This window comes from Pseudophryne corroboree, chromosome 7 (genome assembly GCF_028390025.1).
Source record: "Pseudophryne corroboree isolate aPseCor3 chromosome 7, aPseCor3.hap2, whole genome shotgun sequence".
NCBI lineage: Eukaryota > Metazoa > Chordata > Amphibia > Anura > Myobatrachidae > Pseudophryne > Pseudophryne corroboree.
The window spans coordinates 96005153-96031859 of record NC_086450.1 but is presented as its reverse complement, the minus strand read 5'-3'; the positions used below and the strand labels follow the sequence as shown (position 1 = coordinate 96031859).

At 46.4% G+C, this 26707-nt stretch overlaps 1 protein-coding gene across 3 annotated transcripts in view; it reads left to right on the top strand.

The window, feature by feature from the left end:
* RAPGEF4 (Rap guanine nucleotide exchange factor 4) overlaps positions 1 to 26707 on the top strand; it is a 626758-nt gene that overhangs the window by 569556 nt on the left and 30495 nt on the right. For all 3 annotated transcript variants that reach the window (XM_063933451.1, XM_063933450.1, XM_063933452.1), the window contains one exon: positions 9351 to 9441. In XM_063933451.1, coding sequence (XP_063789521.1) covers positions 9351 to 9441 — 91 coding nt within the window. The remainder of the gene's footprint in view (positions 1 to 9350; positions 9442 to 26707) is intronic.

The window sequence follows — 26707 nt, the reverse complement described above, 5'->3', positions numbered from 1 at the left end:
CTGGTAACTGCACTCTTCACCAGACAGACTCACATACAGCCGTATGATACCTGTATCTGGTAACTGCACTCTTCACCAGAGAGGTTCACATACAGCCGTATCATACCTGTATCTGGTAACTGCACTCTTCACCAGAGAGGCTCACATACAGCCGTATCATACCTTTATCTGGTAACTGCACTCTTCACCAGAGAGGCTCACACCCAGCTTATACCTATAACTGGTAACTGCACTCTTCACCAGACAGACTCACATACAGTCGTATGATACCTGTATCTGGTAACTGCACTCTTCACCAGAGAGGCTCACATACAGCCGTATCATACCTGTATCTGGTAACTGCGCTCTTCACCAGACGGCTCACATACATTCGTATCACATCTGTACCTGGTATCTGCACTCTTCACCAGACAGACTCACATACAGCCGTATGATACCTGTATCTGGTAACTGCGCTCTTCACCAGACAGACTCACATACAGCCGTATCACACCTGTATCTGGTAACTGCACTCTTCACCAGAGAGGCTCACATACAGCCGTATCATACCTGTATCTGGTAACTGCACTCTTCACCAGAGAGGCTCACATACATTCGTATCACATCTGTACCTGGTATCTGCACTCTTCACCAGAAGGCTCACATACAGACGTATGATACCTGTATCTGGTAACTGCACTCTTCACCAGAGAGGCTCACATACAGCCGTATGATACCTGTATCTGGTAACTGCACTCTTCACCAGACAGACTCACATACAGCCGTATGATACCTGTATCTGGTAACTGCACTCTTCACCAGAGAGGTTCACATACAGCCGTATCATACCTGTATCTGGTAACTGCACTCTTCACCAGAGAGGCTCACATACAGCCGTATCATACCTGTATCTGGTAACTGCACTCTTCACCAGAGAGGCTCACACCCAGCTTATACCTATAACTGGTAACTGCACTCTTCACCAGACAGACTCACATACAGTCGTATGATACCTGTATCTGGTAACTGCACTCTTCACCAGAGAGGCTCACATACAGCCGTATCATACCTGTATCTGGTAACTGCGCTCTTCACCAGACGGCTCACATACATTCGTATCACATCTGTACCTGGTATCTGCACTCTTCACCAGACAGACTCACATACAGCCGTATGATACCTGTATCTGGTAACTGCACTCTTCACCAGAGAGGTTCACATACAGCCGTATCATACCTGTATCTGGTAACTGCACTCTTCACCAGAGAGGCTCACACCCAGCTTATACCTATAACTGGTAACTGCACTCTTCACCAGACAGACTCACATACAGTCGTATGATACCTGTATCTGGTAACTGCACTCTTCACCAGAGAGGCTCACATACAGCCGTATCATACCTGTATCTGGTAACTGCACTCTTCACCAGAGAGGCTCACATACATTCGTATCACATCTGTACCTGGTATCTGCACTCTTCACCAGAGAGGCTCACATACAGCCGTATGATACCTGTATCTGGTAACTGCACTCTTCACCAGAGAGGCTCACATACATTCGTATCACATCTGTACCTGGTATCTGCACTCTTCACCAGAAGGCTCACATATATTCATATCACACCTGTATCTGGCATCTGCCTCTTCACCAGAGAGGCTCACATACAGCCGTATCATACCTTTATCTGGTAACTGCACTCTTCACCAGAGAGGCTCACATACAGCCGTACCATACCTGTGTCTGGTAACTGCACTCTTCACCAGAGAGGCTCACATACAGCCGTATGATACCTGTATCTGGTAACTGCACTCTTCACCAGAGAGGCTCACACCCAGCTTATACCTATAACTGGTAACTGCACTCTTCACCAGACAGACTCACATACAGTCGTATGATACCTGTATCTGGTAACTGCACTCTTCACCAGAGAGGCTCACATACAGCCGTATGATACCTGTATCTGGTAACTGCACTCTTCACCAGAGAGGTTCACATACAGCCGTATCATACCTGTATCTGGTAACTGCACTCTTCACCAGAGAGGCTCACATACAGCTGTATTATACCTGTATCTTGTAACTGCACTCTTCACCAGACAGACTCACATACAGCCGTATGATACCTGTATCTGGTAACTGCACTCTTCACCAGACAGACTCACATACAGCCGTATGATACCTGTATCTGGTAACTGCACTCTTCACCAGAGAGGCTCACATACAGCCGTATCATACCTGTATCTGGTAACTGCGCTCTTCACCAGACGGCTCACATACATTCGTATCACATCTGTACCTGGTATCTGCACTCTTCACCAGACAGACTCACATACAGCCGTATGATACCTGTATCTGGTAACTGCGCTCTTCACCAGACAGACTCACATACAGCCGTATCACACCTGTATCTGGTAACTGCACTCTTCACCAGAGAGGCTCACATACAGCCGTATCATACCTGTATCTGGTAACTGCACTCTTCACCAGAGAGGCTCACACCCAGCTTATACCTATAACTGGTAACTGCACTCTTCACCAGACAGACTCACATACAGTCGTATGATACCTGTATCTGGTAACTGCACTCTTCACCAGAGAGGCTCACATACAGCCGTATCATACCTGTATCTGGTAACTGCGCTCTTCACCAGACGGCTCACATACATTCGTATCACATCTGTACCTGGTATCTGCACTCTTCACCAGACAGACTCACATACAGCCGTATGATACCTGTATCTGGTAACTGCGCTCTTCACCAGACAGACTCACATACAGCCGTATCACACCTGTATCTGGTAACTGCACTCTTCACCAGAGAGGCTCACATACAGCCGTATCATACCTGTATCTGGTAACTGCACTCTTCACCAGAGAGGCTCACATACATTCGTATCACATCTGTACCTGGTATCTGCACTCTTCACCAGAAGGCTCACATACAGACGTATGATACCTGTATCTGGTAACTGCACTCTTCACCAGAGAGGCTCACATACAGCCGTATGATACCTGTATCTGGTAACTGCACTCTTCACCAGACAGACTCACATACAGCCGTATGATACCTGTATCTGGTAACTGCACTCTTCACCAGAGAGGTTCACATACAGCCGTATCATACCTGTATCTGGTAACTGCACTCTTCACCAGAGAGGCTCACATACAGCCGTATCATACCTGTATCTGGTAACTGCACTCTTCACCAGAGAGGCTCACACCCAGCTTATACCTATAACTGGTAACTGCACTCTTCACCAGACAGACTCACATACAGTCGTATGATACCTGTATCTGGTAACTGCACTCTTCACCAGAGAGGCTCACATACAGCCGTATCATACCTGTATCTGGTAACTGCGCTCTTCACCAGACGGCTCACATACATTCGTATCACATCTGTACCTGGTATCTGCACTCTTCACCAGACAGACTCACATACAGCCGTATGATACCTGTATCTGGTAACTGCACTCTTCACCAGAGAGGTTCACATACAGCCGTATCATACCTGTATCTGGTAACTGCACTCTTCACCAGAGAGGCTCACACCCAGCTTATACCTATAACTGGTAACTGCACTCTTCACCAGACAGACTCACATACAGTCGTATGATACCTGTATCTGGTAACTGCACTCTTCACCAGAGAGGCTCACATACAGCCGTATCATACCTGTATCTGGTAACTGCACTCTTCACCAGAGAGGCTCACATACATTCGTATCACATCTGTACCTGGTATCTGCACTCTTCACCAGAGAGGCTCACATACAGCCGTATGATACCTGTATCTGGTAACTGCACTCTTCACCAGAGAGGCTCACATACATTCGTATCACATCTGTACCTGGTATCTGCACTCTTCACCAGAAGGCTCACATATATTCATATCACACCTGTATCTGGCATCTGCCTCTTCACCAGAGAGGCTCACATACAGCCGTATCATACCTTTATCTGGTAACTGCACTCTTCACCAGAGAGGCTCACATACAGCCGTACCATACCTGTGTCTGGTAACTGCACTCTTCACCAGAGAGGCTCACATACAGCCGTATGATACCTGTATCTGGTAACTGCACTCTTCACCAGAGAGGCTCACACCCAGCTTATACCTATAACTGGTAACTGCACTCTTCACCAGACAGACTCACATACAGTCGTATGATACCTGTATCTGGTAACTGCACTCTTCACCAGAGAGGCTCACATACAGCCGTATGATACCTGTATCTGGTAACTGCACTCTTCACCAGAGAGGTTCACATACAGCCGTATCATACCTGTATCTGGTAACTGCACTCTTCACCAGAGAGGCTCACATACAGCTGTATTATACCTGTATCTTGTAACTGCACTCTTCACCAGACAGACTCACATACAGCCGTATGATACCTGTATCTGGTAACTGCACTCTTCACCAGACAGACTCACATACAGCCGTATGATACCTGTATCTGGTAACTGCACTCTTCACAGGAGAGGCTCACATACAGCCCTTATGATACCTGTACCTGGTATCTACACTCTTCACCAGAGAGACTCGCGTAGATCCGTATCACACCTGTATCTGGTAACTGCACTCTTCACCAGAGAGGCTCACATACAGTCGTATCTTACCTGTACCTGGTATCTACACTCCTCACCTGAGAGGATCACATAGTTGAACATGCCAATGAAATTAAAGTTTACCTGAGCTCTGTTCCAAGTGCATCATAAATGCCTGCTAATCATCCTTTCATATTAATGCTGAAAGTCTAGAATACAATGTAAGCAAGAACCTCTGTGTCACTGTGTATCATTGCCTCTGGCCTTCACAAGCCCCATACACACTAGACGAGAAAGTAAAAGATCTTGCTCAGAAGGGCCAATCTGAGGAAGATCTTTTACAATCTCGTCCAGTGTGTACACTCAGTGGGGTAAATTTACTAACATTCGTAATTTTCGGAAAAAGGTCAAAGTTCAATCACGAATGACATCGAAAGTGTAAAACTGCAACTTTTTGAATTTATTACGCCTAATTTACTAAGCTGTCGTATTCGGATTTTTCATTTGTTCCGATGTCGATGTCATTCGTGTTTTTTTCCCGTTTTTTACGGCAGTGATTAGCAAAACACTGCCGACTTTATCACAATGAATCTCGGCCGGATCTGTGTGATCCGTGCTGGGGTTCATTTTTTTTTTCAAATAAACACTGTAAAACTTAAAAAAAAATTGCGTGGGGTCCCCCCTCCTAAGCATAACCAGCCTCGGGCTCTTTGAGCCGATCCTGGTTGCAGAAATATGGGGGGAAAAATGACATGGGTCCCCCCATATTTAAACAACCAGCATCGGGCTCTGCGCCTGGTCCTGGTTCTGCCCTGCGGTTGACCGAAAGTGACCTCACCGCTGAGCAGAAAGTTCCCACCATTGGTTACAATGGAGCGCATAGGCGCTACATTGTAACACTGCCGTGTGCCGCCTGTCAGACAGTACAGGAGCACACAGCCGATCAGGAGGGTGCTACAACGTGGCGCTCCCTGATTGGCTGAAGAAACCCACTTAGACATCAGTCAGAGTGGGTTTCTGGCATTCGCGGAAAGGGGGCCCATGTGCAAACATGGGTCCCCTTTCAGTGCGTGGCTCGGCTTTCCGTTTTTTTATTTTATTCAAGTACGTGGATTACAAATGGATGCTACGAGGAGCCTGGGACCCTGGATCTGGTGAGTAGAATTTATTCAACAGGTACCCCATGGATTCTACTGGAGAAAAGGACCGACCCTCGTGTGAACATAAGGTAAGTATGTATGTATGTTTGTGTGGATGCATGTAATAAAACTTTACTTTCAAGGTGTGTGTGTATTGTCTTTTTTTGGGTATTTTTTTAGTAGTAGTACTACAGGTACCAGCGGGCCCGTTTTTCTGCCGCATGCTGGTACTTGTGGTTCTCCAAGTACCAGCATGCGGGGGAGGCTTGCTGGGCCTTGTAGTACTGCTACTAAAAACAATATCTTTTCATTTTCACAAAAGGCTATCAGCCCCCCATCCGCAGCCAATTGGATGGGGGGGACAGCCTCGGGCTTCACCCCTGGCCCTTGGGTGGCTGGGGGGGGGGACCCCTTGATTGAAGGGGTCCCCACTCCCCCAGGGTACCCCGGCCAGGGGTGACTAGTTGGATTTTTGATGCCACGGCCGCAGGGCACTATATAAAAGTGACCCCCGGCTGTGGCATTATCTGTCCAGCTAGTGGAGCCCGGTGCTGGTTTTAGAAATACGGGGGACCCCTACTCTTTTTGTCCCCCGTATTTTTGGAACCAGGACCAGGCGCAGAGCTCGATGCTGGTTGCTTAAATATGGGGGAACCCCTGTCATTTTTTTCCCCATATTTCTGCAACCAGGATCGGCTCAAAGAGCCCGAGGCTGGTTATGCTTAGGAGGGGGGACCCCACGCAATTTTTTTTAAGAAAATAACCACTTTCCCACCCCTTCCCACTGATATACATGCACGGATCTCATGGATCCCTGCATGCCTATACAATCACGGATTAAAAAAGCAGGTCTGTTTTTTTTTAGCACTTTTTTACGAGTTGTAATTTTTCACGGCAGTGTTTGTTTTTTTTTTGCTTTGCACTTTTTAGTAAATTACCAAGATTCATACTTAAACAGCCGCGTTTTGACCGATGGTGTATTAATTTGTATTTTTTTTGTTGGACTTCCAAAAAATTACGAATGCCCTCATCACTGCCGTGATTATTGCTTAGTAAATTACCGAGATGACACTTTGATGAAAAAACGGCATCTCGGTCAAAATCGGGACCTTAGTAAATATACCCCAGTGTCGTTAAGGATGTGCACTCCCGTGCATCGTTAACAACCCCCTCCCTCGTCTGAACATGTACAGACGAGGGAGGTCCTCGTTAACAACAGCCCTCCCCCCGCCACCGCTCCCTTCCCCGCTGGCATTACCAAGTATGTATGCACTTGCCGATGCCGGCACCCTGCCGTGTCCCCACCGCCAATATCTGCGTCGGAGGGGGCTAGGCTAATGTGTATGGGCCTTAATGCCCTTTACGCTGTGCTGCAGGAAGACTTTACATTTTTGTTTTTTAAATACTCTGCTAAAAGAAAGAATGAACTACAAGGTTTTGTATTTGCTTTTGCTGAAAGCTCAGATAGAGTTAGCAAGGTGGGCTGCTTTTGCTAATTAAAAGTTTATATTTAGGCCTACAACGATGTTACTGTAAACCAGAGCCAGCAATATAAAATGTTAAAACATACTGTAATTTAAACAGAAACATTTCAAACGCTAGAAATCAGTCAGTTGTTCTAATGTTTTGGGCAGCGTCCTGGATAGTACAAATTATACCGCTTTCACATCGCTAATGCCGGATCCCACCCGGTAAAAGAAACGTGTCCTTACCGGGTGGGATCCGGCATTTGCTCCCCTCTGCTGTCTTTCCGACCCGGCAATATACCGGGTCGGTTGCCATAGCAGCGGGGGGGCGCAGCAGCAGCAGGGGTGGAGGCGGCGCTGGGAGATGAGCTCATCTCCTGCGCCGCCTCTCCCTATGCTGTGAATGGGAACCGTGTCGCATCGACGCGGCTCCCATTCACACTGCACCTGACCCGGTATTCAACCCGGGTATAATCCTTCTTTTATACCGGGTTGAATTAGCGGGTCAGGCGACCCGCTAATTCTCAGAAAGTGCTTTCACATCGCACACTGACCCGTGTCGACACGGCAATATGCCGTGTCGATACCGGGTTATTTGTGCGATGTGAAAGGGGTATTAATTAATAGCGCAACTGTATATTTGAACAACATTAGTCATTAACCCAAAATGTGCCTATTCTTTTGGATGGCGACTATTGTATGTGATATGTGCGTAGCTGGTGCGTATGTGAAATCAGCAATGTGTGTACAATGGGCCTAATTCAGACCTGTTCGCTCGATAGGGTTTTTTTGCAGTCCTGCGTTTGCATAGTCACCGCCCATAGGGGAGTGTATTTTCGCTTTGTAAGTGTGTGAACGCATGTGTAACAGAGCTGTGCAAAAAGATTTTGTGTAGTCTCTGAGTAGCCCAGGACTTAAGGCCCATACACACTTGACGATAAAATGAGCGACGCCGTTAATTTCAGCCCTCATCAACGACGTCGCTCATTATATCGTCAAGTGTGTATGCATCCGACGACCACCGATGCGCGGCCCCGCGGGACGTTAACGACCCTCGCTTATCTGTGGAGCATGTATGCTCAATTTCCACTATGGTCGTTACCGACCAGAGACGTCGTTGAATGTGTATTGTGTGAACGACCAACGACCAAGACACTGTTCACCAGCCCTGTTCCCAGCTCATTATTTTAATAAACTGTTCAGCTTGGATGCTTCAACGATGAATGGTCTTTGGTCTTTGGTTGTTGGTAGTGTGTATGCTCATGTCGTTTGCTCAGCTGTTCAAGGGAAGTTCAAGGGAAGTCGTTAACGACGTGTGCATCGTCAAGTGTGTATGGGCCTTTACTCAGCCGCTCCGATCACTTCAGCCTGTCCGGGATTTGATGTCAGGAACCCTCCCTGCAAACGCATGGACACGCCTGCATCTTACCAAACACTCCCACAAACGGTTTCTTCCTGTCAATCTCCTTGCGAACGCCCGCGCAAATGGATTCTTCGCACAAACCCATCGCTGAGCGGCGATCAGTTTTGTACCCGCGCGACACGCCTGCGCGATGTGGTGCATACACATGCACAGTTTAGACCTGACCGCAGGCTGTACGAAAACGCAGCCTAGCAATCAGGTCTGAATTAGGCCCAATGTAAATTGTGTTACCAGTGCTAAGAAATAATGAATAAAAGCTGTAAGCATCACCACTATTTATGGTTGCTGTTGTCATAAACTCATTGTTTTGCTTTGCCTTTCGGTCTCCCTTCTGTACTTTTTCACATGTTTTATTTTAGAAAAGATTTACTGATCTGCAGCTTTGGCAAACTGTGCCTTAGTAAGTCTACAGCCTGGTTATTTTTCATTGCTGTTAGATATTTTTCTATATTTGATATGCTGGTATCCTGCAATCCAGGAGAAACTGGAAATAAAAACAAACAATGATTATATAAAGACAACACTGAAGAGCACAGAAAGGGAGGACTAAGGGAAGAATAAATCAATGTATTGAGTAAATTTTGCAGGAGAACAATCAAATAAATGAAAATAGTTTAATGATACAGTACGTTCTGATGCCACCAGTCTTACGTGGGTGTTATTCCAAATTAAATGTAATATCGCTAAACCAGTCGTTCTTCCAGAAAGCAAAAAAAAAAACATTATGAGTCTGACACGCATTGCCTGAGTTTCTTGATTTACAATAATTATTATTATTATTTTTTTTTTTGTAGTTGCAAAGAGTACAAAAATTTAAACTCATTCTTCGCGATTGTCATGGGATTGAGTAACGTGGCAGTGAGCCGACTTTCATTAACATGGGAGGTAAGTACATTACAGAATTCAACTCTCTCTCAGCTGGTGATTTGTTTAAGGTGACGTTGGCTGACAAGGCAGTATGTGGTAATACAAAGATCACTTAAATGACGATTTTTCCCTTCAAAAGCGTTAACAACATTGTTTTTTTTACATTTATTTTATTTAATAAAGTTGAAAAAGTATTTTTTAAAATATTTAAACATTATATTATGCACATCTGCAGAACGGATCTCCTCGTCAAAAACGGGGGGACAGGGTGGGACGGCGCAGTTGCATGAAATCTGACCATGCCAGTTAAGTGCCTACAGCTAGTGATTTTGGAAACGGTCACATATTCTCTTGCAGTGTTGCCTCCAGCACTTATTTACACGAAAGGAAAGGAATATCTGCCCAAAGTAAACTTTTTCTAAGACAAAGTAAAAAAAAGTCTAAGTAGTAGTCATTAGTAAACTGGTAATGGTTTGGAGGAGCCATCTACTTTCATCCTCTCCTGCCTCCGTTACATTCTCAGCTGTCCCTGACAACCAGCAGACTGGAGACAGATGTTCTGATCTCGAGATTGTCGACGAATTTTAGTATTTTTAGCACTGTGCATGCTCAATGTACAAATGCATGGAACCATTAGTGAAAACGCTCATTTGCAAGTCATACCCATCTTCCCTGTAAGCTGAATGTTTGTATCTGGAAGACAATGGGGAGTATGCACTCAGGCTCTGTGTCCACAATTGTGGTCTATGCAGACTTGGGCATATGCACAGAAGCTACCATGTTGAGACTTGTAGTGCCACACAGAAAAAAAAGAGAAAATGCAGGTGCAGCACATTCTAAACACTAAGAACACTTGCAATCAGGACAATTCTAATATACTCTTAGCACACCTTCCACGGCCAGGTGACCTCATCAGATGGGTCCGTAACAAAACCTTTGGTTTAAATCCAGAGCACAGGACCCTCCTGTTGCGGTTAGCTGGCCGTGGTAAGTGGGCCCCCGGGGGATCCTGTGAACCTTAGCAATGTTAGAGACCCACCTAATGAGGTCACCTGCCCATTATAGGTGGGCCCATATTTTTTGGCCAAAAATGATGCTAAGAACCTCAGTTTTACTGCATGTTAAATTACATCATTATTATAATTGTTCAGATTTTCAGTGTTCTCAGTGTTTAGTGTGTGCTGCAACTGCATTTTATCTTTTTCTCTGTATGAACAAATCAGTCTGAATTTGGATAGCTATATTGCACTAAGTATAGCACTGGTGCAAATACACGCTGATAATGGTGGCGGGTACATCTAGCATGTGGATGGATGTGGGAGGTGCGGCTGTACCCCGAGTCCAATTCAGCCCCAGTGTCGGCATTCTCGCTCCCGTATTCCATAACAACCATCTGTGACATGACTCCTGTCATGTAGTGGGTTTAGCATACCTCCCAACTTTCTCCTTGGCGGAATTGGGGGGCGTGGCCTCGCTCAAGTGGGCATGGCCTCGCCAAACGGGCCATTTTCATGCCATTTGGGGGCGTGCCCAGTGCTCCCCGAGCAGCTGGGCAGCCCCCGCTCCCCTCCTAGCAGTGAATACATGCCGTGCGCACAGCATGTATTCAGTGATCACCGGCTGCGGGTGATCAAAGGCTCTCCCAACTGCCCCCCCCCACCACCACCCGCGGGACACTGCTGACCGCGGGTGGGACAGCGAGATAGGGTCTGAATAGCGGGACTGTCCCGATGAAAGCAGGACAGTTGGGAGGTATGGGTTTAGTACATAACTGTATGTCTCCATTCATCATGTCGGCATTCTTAATGTTAACATGAAGAGAGGACATGGTTGTTATGCCGACATAGAACATGCCAACATGTTGAAAATAATGACATTGACCATGTCGACACTGATGTAATGTGGAAATGCACATAATGTGGACACTGTCACATCAGTTTATCCCCAATGCTAACTCGTACCGTAACAGTAACCCCAATGCTAACCCTCAGCCTCGTGCAAATGTTGCCATTTTGAAAATGGGCCTGATTCAGAGATGTTCACTAACGCCGCCGCTGCTGCTGCATTTTTATACATAGATACTGGCCGAAAATATGCAAATGTTGCAGCCTTCGGGATTTGTATTGAGGCACCCACCGGAAGGTTTGCAGAGACGCAGCATTGGGTGCAGAACACTCGGTTATCAGCCTTCTGAGTAGCCACAGGGTTAATCAGAATGGCCGACTGAACTAAGACACCAGCGCCAGTGAAACTGTGTACAAGGACGCAGTCGCCGGCTCCATCATGCCTGTGAAATGGCTGTGGCATGTCTGCGTTTTCCCAACCACTCTCCTTTACCATCCAAAAAAAGTCCCTAACTGTCAATCAATATGCATCCAAATCCAATCTGTGAGCGACATGGCAGAGGCTTCAGGAAGTATCCACTGTGCGACTCATACACAGTAATAAACCACCGGCCAACTGTATAAATATCAGAATAGCATGCATCTCTGAAACAGGCCCAATGTCAGCACCTTCTGATGTTGACATTATGAATGTCAACTTCCTGAGAGGGCCATCTTAACACATAGACACACTGGGCAGCTGGCCAGGGCCCCACAATTCTAAGGGTCTCCGAGTAGGGCAGGTGGTGGTCACACAATCAGAGCGGTGAGGCAGCATTCTCTCCCTGCCTCCCATCCTGCAGCCAGACAGTGAATGGCTGTCAGAATGCTTATTGGTGGATAGCTGGAGCTATACACCAATCAGATAGCTGACATCCATTCACTGTATGGTAGCATGTGGAGAAATGGAGCAAAACTGCAGAAGGGGCATGTTAGAATTTTTTTTATTGGTTTTCGTGAATAGGTGGTTAGGGGCCCCAGTGCGTTGCTTTACCCAGGGCCCCAGTGCATGCTGTTAAGATGGTCCTGAGTGCAGCCCGCTAGGGCAACCAATCCCAATGTAGTAAGTAAGCAATATTCCATGGTGTGTTTCTGAGTGATATTCGCTATTTACCTCTAATTTCAGAATATGAAATTAGTCAACTATTCAGGTAAATGAACATACAGCATTTCTGCATTTAGCTATCTAACTATCTGGGGATATAAATGAATATATACAGGTCTCGGCTTTGAGGATTGTGCATTTGCATGCAAGTAGGCTAATGCTGGGAACCCCAGCTCTTGATATTATTTCCATTGTAAAACCAGCTTTTCTAATTGATTCCTTGCTGAATAATGTAAGCAGTATGCGATTTGCTGCTGTTTTTATCTTCCCCCTACTTCTGAGATGCCATATTTTTCTGGATCTGCTCTCTAATCATTTGCACTAGTTTTCATTCCCCAATTATTGCTGAGACAATTTAGATGGGAAAATGTTTACTGATCGCACTGATTGTTGCTCATAAGTCATAATGCCAATGTGATTAGTATTTCAATGTTTTCACAGTTGGCTTGTGAATATTACAATGCAATTATCATTCACAGATGCATACGCATAAAGAATGCTCGTTTATTTTTTTCCCTGTGTTTGGCAAATCGGAATATAATAATTGTGTTTTGTTTATGTCACAAGTTAGTTACAGCAACAAGGTTACAAATATCAATATAATCTGCTCACTAAACACTCCTATTTATCTCTGGTGGGAGGAAGAACATTTAACCATTCGGCAAAGTGTATTATCGTTGTCAACACAATACACAGGGAAACTGCGGGGTAAATTTATTAAGCTGCGCTATTCAATGCTGCCACGTCTTTACCTCTTTGGACGTTTCGGCCCCTGATTTAAAGGGTCAGTGTCAGAGCCGGCCCTAACCAATATGATGCCCTAGGCAAGATTTTGGCTGGTGCCCCCTTGCACAGATGCTAGTTCTGCCTCTGACCCTGTACCCCTTTCCCAGCACGATCACCCCTCACCCATAGCAGTCATCGTTTTGGTGCTCCTACCCCCTATATTTTAAATAGGAACAGTGTGCACATTCGGTGCGCAGCGCAAAATGGGTTGTGTTCTTGCTGGGAAGGGGCATGGCCACACAATAATACCCCCAGTTGAAATTCCGCCACACAGTACTGCAACTTTATTCACATTATATCATGCAATAGTGTCTCTTATTCACGTTACATCACACAGTAGTACCACGTTACTTCTCACAGTAGTGCCCCTTATTCACATTACACCACACCATATTGCTCTTTATTCACATTAGACCACACAGTAGTGCCCTTTCTATATGTTATGCCACAAAGTACTGTAGTATACCTTATACACATAATGCTGCACATTAGTAATGCATTTCATATGCAGATAGAGCCGCAGTCACACACAGAATATAGGCATGCTGCATATCATTTTAATCAGTAGAAGCTGCTTGTGCCCCTAGGCATTCCAAATGCCCTAGGCTATTTTGCCTAGTTTGCCTATACCTAGGGCCGGCTCTGGTCAGTGTTATTAAATATAAAGCCAAGTGTGTTTTATGTGTAATACTATTGCCCGTTTTTGAAAAGAGAACCTCTTAGTAAATTTACCCCCGTGAATCTAAAAAATGTCAGAAATATTCATAATGAAACATGGAGGTCATTAATAAAATGAAACATGGAGGTCATTAATAAAATGGACATACATTGCATGGCACCTGCAGATGACAGGGTGACATTGTAGATGTGCATTTACAGCCATATATGTGGTATCCCTTTGCACAACAGAATGTCTGCTGTTCTGGGTTGATCAAATATTTGGTCTGATTCTGATTAGTGCTAATTTGATGTTTCTGGGTCCTGCATGATCGCTTGCATACCCCCTTAGCTGCTGTATGACTGACATGCTGCTGCATTGAGGGGTGGAGCAGCGACAGCAACCAGGACAGTTCTACAAAACGGGGACACTTCACTCCCATTTTGTAGGCATGCTGAGCCCAGTGTCTGTGCCGTCGGACACAGGCTTCCTGGACCCGGCAGTGTGGTTCTGGCAGTCAATCTGTGTAAGCTTCGGCTTATGACGACTTCCCGAGGGCAGCGACCATCGCTACAGGTTATCGCAGTGGCCGCGATGGTGATCCAATGCTGCTTATTTGGATGCAGCACTCGGATTGCAGATGCTGGCAGGAGGCGTCTGTTTCCTTCCGGATGTGCAGTACCGTCCATATGAGAATCAGACCCATTGTGTGTGTTTATAGAGAAGGGCAGTGGATAGGAACTGGTTACAGAATACTCATTAAGGTGATAGTCTGCAATAACAGAATTTCATTTTGTGGGACAATATATTTGAATTAACTGTTAGGGTTGGAGTTCTTGGCATATCTATAATGGGTGTGGTGCATGGGTCCAGGGGGGCCTGCACCCATATGATTATATTTTCCTCTTTGGAGTCCTGTGTTGACTGGAGCTGCAGAGCTGCAGAAATCACTGGGGAAATGGCATGGTGGGCATTTTTCCAGGCGTATTTTTTCTTGCACAAAGCAAGAGTCAACTGCGCTACCAGAGAGGAGGGGACCCGCACGGATTCTGCACAAGGGCCCGCTCCTCTCTTATACTGCCCTTCCCTAGAGTCCTGTATATTTGACTGGCGACTGCAGGGCTTTACAAACCCACCCAGATTTACAGTTGGTTGTCCATCTGGAGTATGTTGTTCCTGACCTGCAGTCATAGGAAAACAGCGTATATTTTCCAGTATGCAGAGTATCTGAGTATGTGCACACCTCGTTTGCTACTGGTCATCTTCATCATTACGTACTTGCCCTAAAGTCCTGACTTCTTTCTCACAACAAAGCACAGGCCTTAAACCTGCCATTAAGGACCTACAAGGGAGGCACGTGCAACTTCAGGATCAAGTGCTGGCCCTTCATACTGCAGTACCACCACCTGTTCTGTCAGGCCCCACTGTACATAGTGCTTCTGTAGACACTTCAGCTGCACCTGTTTCCACTGCTGCCTCCAGATTCTCATCTCTTCAGCCTAATTGTCCCTACCTGAGAAGTTCTCTGGGAATCTCATGCTGGGATGCACCACAGATGCTACATTCTATGCGAGATGTTAACAAATACATTTGTAAATTTTTACATAGCGTTAGACTATATAGAATGAGAAAGGGAAACATTGGCTGTCCAAATAGTGGAAATGCTACAGAATCAACCTGTCCCTGGGGTTTAAAGGTCTTGATTATCCGTGAGAGAGAGTATTCATAGAACAGGGGTAGAGATACCTCAGTTGAGTCCCAAGATATGTATATGTGGGACTTTGCTAGAAGAGTGCTTAGATAAGCCTGTATGCCAATATCTAATCAATTTCAATTTGATGGCATTAACCAAGGCCACCGTAGCTAGGATGTAGATGGCAGTTGGAAGCCTGTGCTGTCACAAATGGGTGGCCTTGGCGAATGACTCTGGCGATCACAAACACTAGCTGAAATTCTATTCACAAATCTGATCAAATCTGGTTACGTTGATCAAAGTCAACCTTGGCTCTTCTATCTCAGGAGGCCTAACTGAGCTACGTTCTCTCTGTCCAGCCCTTAGCATGGTAATGTATAATTACCAATGTAACGTGTTACAAGTGCTCTGGTTGCTGTAAATATAGTATGAATCTGGTACCTACACCGTGACAAAGATTCAACCGTTTACCTTATTAGAAGACTTGTGAATGTTTCAGTGCGTGAAAGATAGGTTATAGCTTGGCTCTGCGGCTGTGAATAATGAGAAATGAATAGGAATTCCCTTCCAATGTCTGGTCACTTCTGAGTAAAGTTTTCAGATGACAAAGGTATCATAAAAAAAGAGAAATCATATAGTATATAACCTTAAAACGGGATGTAGTCAGGATCCCGGCGGTCGGGATCCCGGCAATCAGAATACCGACGCCGGGATCCCGACCGCCAGAACGCCGGCAGTACCACGACAGCTATTCCCACTCCTTGGTGTCCACGACACCCATGGAGTGGGAATAGAACCTGTGGCGAGTGCAAGGGGCTTCGTTGCACTCGCCCCCCTGCCGGCATTCTGGAGGTCAGGATCCCGGTATCAGTATTCTGACCGCCGGGAAACTGTACCTAACCCGTTGGGATAAACAATCAACATATATGGTGATAGAAGGTGCTATTAAACATTATGAATGGTTCAAACCCGTTTGGTAATGCGCTGACACAAAGACGCCCAAGAGAGCCTGTCAATCAGTGGTCATAGATACTGCAAGCCAAAAGATGGATCCGTCCATATCTCAGAATGGAAATACAGGTGTTCCACCGAATAAAAATGGAGAAAGTTCACAATAGTGTATTAAAACAACAATTAGATAAAATTATTATTACACCAATATCTTTTATTAATGCATTAATGAAAAACTCATACTTGAATAAGGCATAGGTGTATGGGATACACAGAGACATTCAATCATATTCAGGGAATGTTCCCGATACCATCCACTGTCCAGAAGGGATGCAGTCAATTTACCTCCAATCAAAATCCAGACGGTCAAAATCCCGACAGCAAAATACTGACATGTAAAATGCCGACAGGTCAAAATGCCGACATGAGTTTTTCATGATTTTTTCATTGAAACTGACTTGTTCATACTTTACCATCCCAGTGGACCTGGAAGGGGAATATAATAGTGCCCGAAGCATGGCGAGCGCAGCGAGCCATGCGAGGGGACGCGGCACACTTATAGGGTGTCCGTGTCGACCTATGTCGACATAGACACAAAAAAACACATTTCAGTATTTTGACCTGTCGGAATTTTACATGTCGGTATTTTAAATGTCGGTATTTTGTCCATGTCGGGATTTTGACCATCAGTCAATTGCTGTCGGGATTTCGACCATAGGGATTTTGATTGGAGGTATTTCATACTGATCCCGTCCAGAACCCATGAATTTTGCCTGTATTCCTCCAAGGGGTGTCGTACGGTATGCCGGCGCTCGGGCTCCCGGCGACCAGCATACCGGCGCCGGGAGCCCGACCGCCGTCATACCGACAGCGTGGCGAGCGCAAAGGATCCCCATGCGGGCTCACTGCGCTCGCCACGCTGCGGGCACGTGGCGCGCTATGCGCGCCACACTACTTTATTCTCCCTCCAGGGGGGTCGTGGACCCCCACGAGGGAGAATAGTTGTCGGTATGCCGGGTGTCGGGATTCCGGCGCCGGTATACTGTGCGCCGGGATCCCGACATTCGGCATACAGAAGACCACCCCCTCCAAGAACATAGGCAAATGCAGGGGCAGTTTCCAGTTGACCAGAAACCCCCATGAAGAGTGGCTGAATCATAACCACAACAGCAGTAGTATATAATAGGTGACAATTGTACTACAGTACAGCGACAATATGCAGAAAGAAGATACTGTCCTCTTTATGCCTGGACACACTCGCTATAAAACCAAGCATTTGGAAAATTACCTTTGTTTGCCCCTGACGCATTCAGAAGAGTTCAGCTGTGACACTGTGGGTATTATTTATTTTTATTTACAGTTTCTTATATAGCGCAGCATATTCCGTTGCACTTTACAATTGGAACAACAGTAACAGAACAAAACTGGGTAAAAACAGACAGACATAGAGGTACAGAGGCCCTGCTCACAAGCTTACAATCTATAGGGACATAGGCATTGATACACAAGGGTAGATGCTGCCTTTTGTATAATGATCCACCAGCTTGCAAAGGTTCCTAATGGGCTGTATGATATGGTCACACAGCAATGTTGGCCAAGGGTCAGGAGGGTGTGAGAGTGAAGAAAGACAAAATATGTGAGGTTATGTGTGGACTGTACAGAGGGGATGTAAGTAGATAGTGAGGCATTAAAGTTTATTTGGGTGGGTCCAGAATTTGATAAGATTGCCTGCAGAGGTGAGTTTTCAGGGAACGCTTGAAGGTTTTGAGACTAGCGGAGAGTCTTATTGTGCGTGGGAGGGCATTCCACAGAGTGGGCGCAGCCCAGATAAAGTCCTGTAATTTTGAGTGCAAGTAGGAAATGTGTGTGGATGAGAGACGCAGATCTTGTGTAGAGCGGAGAGGTTGGCTAGGGAAATATTGTGAGATGAGTGAAGATATGTATGTTGGCGCAATTTGGTTAATAGCCTTGTATGTAAGTAAAAGTATTTTACATTGAATACGGTAGAATACCAGTAACCAATGGAGGGACTGACAGAGCAGATCTGCAGATGATGAATGTCTAGCGAGGAAAATCAGCTTTGCAGCTGCATTTAAAATGGATTGTAGTGGCGAGAGCCTATTTTTGGGAAGACCAGTCAGGAGACTCTTACAATAATCAATGCATGGATTAGAGTTTTTGCAGTGTGTTGTGTAAGATATGGTCGTATTTTGGATATGTTTCTTAGATATATGTAACATGATTTTGAGACAGATTGAATGTGGGGAACAAAGGACAGTTCAGAGTCAAGAGTGACACCTAGGCAGTGAGCTTGTGGTGCAGGGTATATGAGATATGAGATATAAGGTTGGTAACTACTATTGGCCGGTGGAAATATAATTAATTTTGTTTTGGAAATATTAAGGTTGAGGTGGCGAGGTGTCATCCAAGATGAAATGGCAGAAAGGCATTCAGTGACACGGTCCAATACAAAAACAATTAATATCTGCATTCACCCATACCATTGAGTTCTGCAGCCCCGCTTTCTATAGCTATAGGGTAGAGCAATGGTTGCATAGGGATAGATGAAAGTGTATTCTGTACTGCATCCTTAGCTATAGCTAAAGCACTATTGTGCAACTGACAACATACACTGTTGTATAATAAAGCCATTTATGCATCACTAGCAAGGGCGGATTAAGCTGTGTAACTCTGGCACAGAACCATGGGGAAAAGACAATGTCATGACACTGTATGAGCTATAGAAAATGGAGCTGCAGAGCTCAATGGTATGAGTGAATGCAGATATCAATTGTTTAAAATGTATTATACAATCACTCCGACCTTTGGTAATCTTCTAATGGTCATTAGCCGCAATGCAAACATATAGAAAGAATAAACCACACGGTACACTTTATAAAAAAACATATACCTTTGACATGCATGGCGTGGTGAAAACAACTACTTTCAGCAGTATAAAGGTGAAAATAATATACTATGTTTTTAAAAAGAAAATATGTAAAACTCAGGATATGGCAACAATATAAATGTCAAATAGTCTATGTAATAACCAACTGTTTCTTCATATGCCTCTAATACCATTATAGAGACAATGGGGGTAATTCAGAGTTGATCGCAGCAGGAATTTTGTTAGCAGTTGGGCAAAACCATGGCCCTCATTCCGAGTTGTTCGCTCGCTAGCCGCTTTTCGCAGCAGTGCACACGCTAAGCCGCCGCCCTCTGGGAGTGAATCTTAGCTTAGCAGAATTGCGAACGAAGTATTCGCAATATTGCGAAAAGAGTAGCTCGAGACTTACTCTTCCAGTGCGATCAGTTCAGTGCTTGTCGTTCCTGGTTTGACGTCACAAACACACCCAGCGTTCGCCCAGACACTCCCCCGTTTCTCCAGCCACTCCCGCGTTTTTCCCAGAAAAGGCAGCATTTTTTTCACATAAAACGGCCAGTTTCCGCCCAGAAACACCCACTTCCTGTCAATTACACTACGATCACCAGAACGATGAAAAAACCTCGTAATGCCGTGAGTAAAATACCAAACTTCTTAGCAAATTTACTTGGCGCAGCCGCAGTGCGAACATTGCGCATGCGCAGTTAGCGGAAAATCGCACAGATGCGAAGGAAAATAACGAGCGAACAACTCGGAATGAGGGCCCATGTGCACTGCAGGGGGGACAGATATAACGTGCAGAGAGAGTTAGATTTGGGTGGGGTGTGTTAAAACTGAAATCTAAATTGCAGTGTAAAAATAAAGCAGACAGTATTTACTCTGCACAGAAACAAAATAACCCACCCAGATCTAACCCTCTCTGCACGTTATATTGCCCCCCCCCTCCCCCCCCTGCAGTGCACATGGTTTTGCACAACTGCTAACAAATTTGCTGCTGCGATCCACTCTGAATTACCCCCTATATGCCAATACACCCTCACAGGCTCCCAGGTTACCAATTTGCTATATAGTTTTATATGCCACCATTTAATATATAGAGTAATATGGGCTATATGTGTTTGGTTTGTTCAGTAGCATGCTCTACGTTTGTTCTGTTCTAAGCCTCATATATCATTTTGTCTTAAGGCCAGTACTGACAGGAGAGATGTGTGCTGAGCGATCTTAACACAGACCGCTCAGCACACATCTCCCCCCCCCCGCTCAGCACAGCGTGATGTGCTGAGCGAGGAAGGGGGGGGGGGGGAATGCTCACTGGGGGGCATACACACAACAGATCCGTGCTTAAAATCTAAGCAATCTAGTCAGTACCTGAGATTCGCTGTACAGGACTGTCAGTTTCAAACATTGCCGTTTGGACTTTCCACGGCCCCGAGGATTTTCACCAATTATCCCATACTTGGACGATCTCCTGATAAAGGCAAGATCGAGAGACCAATTGCTGAAGAGCGTGTCGCTCTCCCTGAAAGTGCTGCAACAGCACGGTTGGATTCTCAATCTGCCAAAGTCACAATTGGTTCCAACGACTCGGCTATATTCCTAGGCATGATTCTGGAAATGGAACAAAAGAGGGTTTTTCTCCCATTGGAAAAAGCCCAGGATCTCCAGAACATGGTCAGAGACCTGCTAAAACCAAAAAGAGTGTCTGTTCATCAATGCACTCGTGTTCTGGGGAAAATGGTGGCAGCCTACGAGGCTATCCCCTTCGGCAGGTTTCATGCGAGGACTTTTCAGTGGGACCTTCTGGACAAGTGGTCCGGGTCCCATCTACAAATACATCAGAAAATATCCTTGTCCCCCAGGGCCAGGGTGTCTCTCCTGTGGTGGCTGCAGAGTGCTCACCTTCTAGAGGGTCGCAGGTTCGGCATTCAAGACTGGGTTCTGGTGACCACGGACGCGAGCCTCCATGGATGGGGAGCAGTCACACAAAGAAGAAATTTTCAGGGACTGTGGTCAAGCCAGGAGGCTTGTCTACACATCAACATACTGGAATTGAGGGCCATATACAACGGCCTACGACAAGCGGAGAATCTTCTTCGCGACCTACCGGTTCTGATTCAATCAGACAACGTCACAGCCGTGGCTCAGGTAAACCGCCAAGGCAGGACAAGGAGCAGAGTGGCGATGGCGGAAGCCACCAGGATTCTTCGCTGGGTGGAAAATCACGTAAGCGCTCTGTCAGCTGTCTTCATTCCGGGAGTGGACAACTGGGAAGCAGACTTCCTCAGCAGACACGATCTCCATCCTGGAGAGTGGGGACTTCATCAAGAAGTTTTTGCAGAGATAACAAGTCGTTGGGGAATTCCTCAAATAGACATGATGGCGTCACGCCTCAACAAGAAGCTTCGGAGGTATTGTGCCAGGTCACGGGGCCCTCAGGCAGTAGCAGTAGACGCCCTAGTGACACCATGGGTGTTTCAGTCGGTCTATGTGTTTCCTCCTCTTCCTCTCATCTCAAAAATATTGAGAATCATAAGACAAAGAAGAGTGCAGACAATACTCATTGTTCCAGATTGACCTCGAAGGGCCTGGTACTCAGATCTTCAGGAAATGCTCACAGAAGATCCGTGGCCTCTTCCTCTCAGGGAGGACCTGTTACAGCAGGGGCCATGTGTGTTCCAAGACTTACCGCGGTTATGTTTGACGGCATGGCGGTTGAACACCGAATCCTAGCTGGGAAAGGTATTCCGGAGGAAGTCATCCCTACTCTGATAAAGGCTAGGAAGGAGGTGACGGCAAAGCACTATCACCGTATCTGGAGGAAGTATGTATCTTGGTGTGAAGCCAGGAATGCTCCTACGGAAGAATTCCATCTGGGCCGGTTTCTCCACTTTCTACAGACAGGAGTGGATATGGGCCTGAAGTTAGGCTCCATTAAGATACAGATTTCGGCCCTATCTATATTCTTCCAGAGGGAATTGGCTTCTCTCCCAGAAGTCCAGACGTTTGTGAAGGGAGTGCTGCACATCCAGCCCCCCTTTGTGCCCCCAGTGGCACCGTGGGACCTTAACGTGGTGTTAAGTTTCCTGAAATCTCACTGGTTTGAACCTCTTCAAACAGTGGAATTAAAATTTCTCACGTGGAAGGTGGTCATGTTATTGGCCTTGGCATCTGCAAAGCGGGTATCCGAATTGGCGGCCTTGTCCCACAAGAGCCCCTATTTGATTTTCCATGTGGATAGAGCAGAGTTGAGGACACGTCCTCAATTTTTGCTTAAGGTGGTTTCTTCATTTCATATGAACCAACCTATTGTGGTGCCTGTGGCTACGGGGGACTGGGAGGACTCCGAGTCCCTGGATGTAGTCAGGGCCTTAAAGATTTATGTAGCCAGGACGGCTAGGGTTAGGAAAACAGAGGCTCTGTTTGTCCTGTATGCGGCCAACAAGGTTGGCGCTCCTGCTTCTAAGCAGACTATTGCTCGCTGGATCTATAACACGATTCAGCAGGCTCTAATTCAGTAAAGGCCCATTCCACTAGGAAGGTGGGCTCTTCTTGGGCGGCTGCCCGAGGCGTCTCGGCATTACAGCTTTGCTGAGCAGCTACTTGGTCGGGTTCAAACACTTTTGTAAAATTCTACAAGTTTGATACCCTGGCTGATGAGGACCTTGCGTTTGCTCAGTCGGTGCTGCAGAGTCATCCGCACTCTCCCGCCCGGTTGGGAGCTTTGGTATAAACTCCATGGTCCTTACAGAGTACCCAGCATCCTCTAGGACATAAGAGAAAATAAGATTTTAAACCTACCGGTAAATCTTTTTCTCCTAGTCCGTAGAGGATGCTGGGCGCCCGTCCCAGTGCGGACTACATCTGCAAGACTTGTATATAGTTGTTGCTTTTATAAGGGTTATGTTACAGTTAGAATCGGTCTTTGACTGATACTGGGTTTTATTCATACTGAACACTGGTTGCATATATTGCAGGTTATATGGTATGATTGGTGTGGGCTGGTATGAATCTTGCCCTTAGATTAACAAAATCCTTTCCTCATATTGTCCATCTCCTCTGGGCACAGTTCTCTAACTGAGGTCTGGAGGAGGGGCATAGAGGGAGGAGCCAGTGCACACCCATACTAGTTCTTTATAGTGCCCATGTCTCCTGCGGAGCCCGTCTATACCCCATTGTCCTTACGGAGTCCCCAGCATCCTCTACGGACTAGGAGAAAAAGATTTACCGGTAGGTTTAAAATTTTATTTTCTCTGACGTCCTAGTGGATGCTGGGACTTCCGTAAGGACCATGGGGAATAGCGGCTCCGCAGGAGACTGGGCACAAAAAGTAAAAGCTTTAGACTAGCTGGTGTGCACTGGCTCCTCCCCCTATGACCCTCCTCCAAGCCTCAGTTAGATTTTTGTGCCCGAACGAGAAGGGTGCATGCTAGGTGGCTCTCCTGAGCTGCTTAGAAGTAAAAGTTTAAAATTCTTCTTCGAAGAAAAGGCGTCTTAATTATCCCTTACTTGGACGATCTCCTGATAAGGGCAAGGTCCAGGGAACAGTTAGAGGTCGGAGTAGCACTATCTCAGGTAGTGCTACGTCAGCACGGGTGGATCCTAAATATCCCAAAATCACAGCTGATTCCAACAACACGTCTACTGTTCCTGGGGATGATTCTGGACACAGTCCAGAAAAAGGTTTTTCTGCCGGAGGAGAAGGCCAGGGAGTTATCCGAGCTAGTCAGGAAACTCCTAAAACCAGGCCAAGTGTCAGTGCATCAATGCACGAGAGTCCTGGGAAAAATGGTGGCTTCTTACGAAGCGATTCCATTCGGAAGATTCCATGCAAGAACTTTTCAGTGGGATCTGCTGGACAAATGGTCCGGATCGCATCTTCAGATGCATCAGCGGATAACCCTATCTCCAAGGACAAGGGTGTCTCTCCTGTGGTGGTTACAGAGTGCTCATCTTCTAGAGGGCCGCAGATTCGGCATTCAGGATTGGATGCTGGTGACCACCGATGCCAGCCTGAGAGGCTGGGGAGCAGTCACACAGGGAAGAAATTTCCAGGGCTTGTGGTCAAGCATGGAAACGTCTCTTCACATAAATATCCTGGAACTAAGGGCCATTTACAATGCCCTAAGTCAAGCAAGGCCTCTGCTTCAGGGTCAGTCGGTATTGATCCAATCGGACAACATCACGGCAGTCGCCCACGTCAACAGACAGGGCGGCACAAGAAGCAGGAGGGCAATGGCAGAAGCTGCAAGGATTCTTCGCTGGGCGGAAAATCATGTGGTGGCACTGTCAGCAGTGTTCATTCCGGGAGTGGACAACTGGGAAGCAGACTTCCTCAGCAGACACGACCTCCACCCGGGGGAGTGGGGACTTCACCCAGAAGTCTTTCAAGTGATTGTAAACCGTTGGGAAAAACCAAAGGTGGACATGATGGCGTCCCGTCTCAACAAAAAACTGGACAGATATTGCGCCAGGTCAAGGGACCCTCAGGCAATAGCGGTGGACGCTCTGGTAACACCGTGGGTGTACCAGTCGGTGTATGTGTTCCCTCCTCTGCCTCTCATTCCAAAAGTACTGAGAATCATAAGAAGGAGAGGAGTGAAGACTATACTCGTGGCTCCGGATTGGCCAAGAAGAACTTGGTACCCGGAACTGCAAGAGATGCTCACGGAGGACCCGTGGCCTCTACCTCTAAGAAAGGACCTGCTCCAGCAGGGACCTTGTCTGTTCCAAGACTTACCGCGGCTGCGTTTGACGGCATGGCGGTTGAACGCCGGATCCTGATGGAAAAAGGCATTCCAGATGAAGTCATCCCTACCCTGATCAAAGCCAGGAAGGATGTAACTGCGAAACATTATCACCGCGTTTGGCGAAAATATGTTTCCTGGTGTGAGGCTAAGAAGGCCCCCACAGAGGAATTTCAAATGGGTCGTTTCCTGCATTTCCTGCAAGCAGGACTGTCTATGGGCCTAAAATTAGGATCCATTAAGGTTCAAATTTCGGCCCTGTCGATCTTCTTCCAGAAAGAATTGGCTTCATTGCCTGAAGTTCAGACGTTTGTCAAGGGGGTACTGCATATACAACCTCCTTTTGTGCCACCAGTGGCACCTTGGGATCTCAATGTAGTTTTAGGGTTCCTAAAATCACATTGGTTTGAACCACTCACCACTGTGGAATTAAAATATCTCACATGGAAGGTGGTCATGCTGTTAGCTCTGGCGTCAGCCAGGCGTGTCTCAGAAATGGCGGCTTTGTCATATAAAAGCCCTTACCTAATTTTTCATTCGGACAGGGCAGAATTGAGGACTCGTCCTCAATTTCTCCCTAAGGTGGTTTCAGCGTTTCACATGAACCAACCTATTGTGGTGCCTGCGGCTACTAGGGACTTGGAGGACTCCAAGTTGTTGGACGTAGTCAGGGCCCTGAAAATATATGTTTCCAGGACGGCTGGAGTCAGAAAATCTGACTCGCTGTTTATCCTGTATGCACCCAACAAGCTGGGTGCTCCTGCTTCTAAGCAGACGATTGCTCGTTGGATTTGTAGTACAATTCAGCTTGCACATTCTGTGGCAGGACTGCCACAGCCAAAATCTGTTAAAGCCCATTCCACAAGAAAAGTGGGCTCATCTTGGGCGGCTGCCTGAGGGGTCTCGGCTTTACAACTTTGCCGAGCAGCTACTTGGTCAGGGGCAAACACGTTTGCAAAATTTTACAAATTCGATACCCTGGCTGAGGAGGACCTGGAGTTCTCTCATTCGGTGCTGCAGAGTCATCCGCACTCTCCCGCCCGTTTGGGAGCTTTGGTATAATCCCCATGGTCCTTACGAAAGTCCCAGCATCCACTAGGACGTCAGAGAAAATAAGAATTTACTTACCGATAATTCTATTTCTCATAGTCCGTAGTGGATGCTGGGCGCCCATCCCAAGTGCGGATTGTCTGCAATACTTGTATATAGTTATTGTTACAAAAAATCGGGTTGTTTATTGTTGTGAGCCATCTTTTCAGAGGCTCCTACGTTTATCATACTGTTAACTGGGTTCAGATCACAGGTTGTACAGTGTGATTGGTGTGGCTGGTATGAGTCTTACCCGGGATTAAAAATCCTTCCTTATTATGTACGCTCGTCCGGGCACAGTATCCTAACTGAGGCTTGGAGGAGGGTCATAGGGGGAGGAGCCAGTGCACACCAGCTAGTCTAAAGCTTTTACTTTTTGTGCCCAGTCTCCTGCGGAGCCGCTATTCCCCATGGTCCTTACAGAAGTCCCAGCATCCACTACGGACTATGAGAAATAGAATTATCGGTAAGTAAATTCTTATTTTTATGTA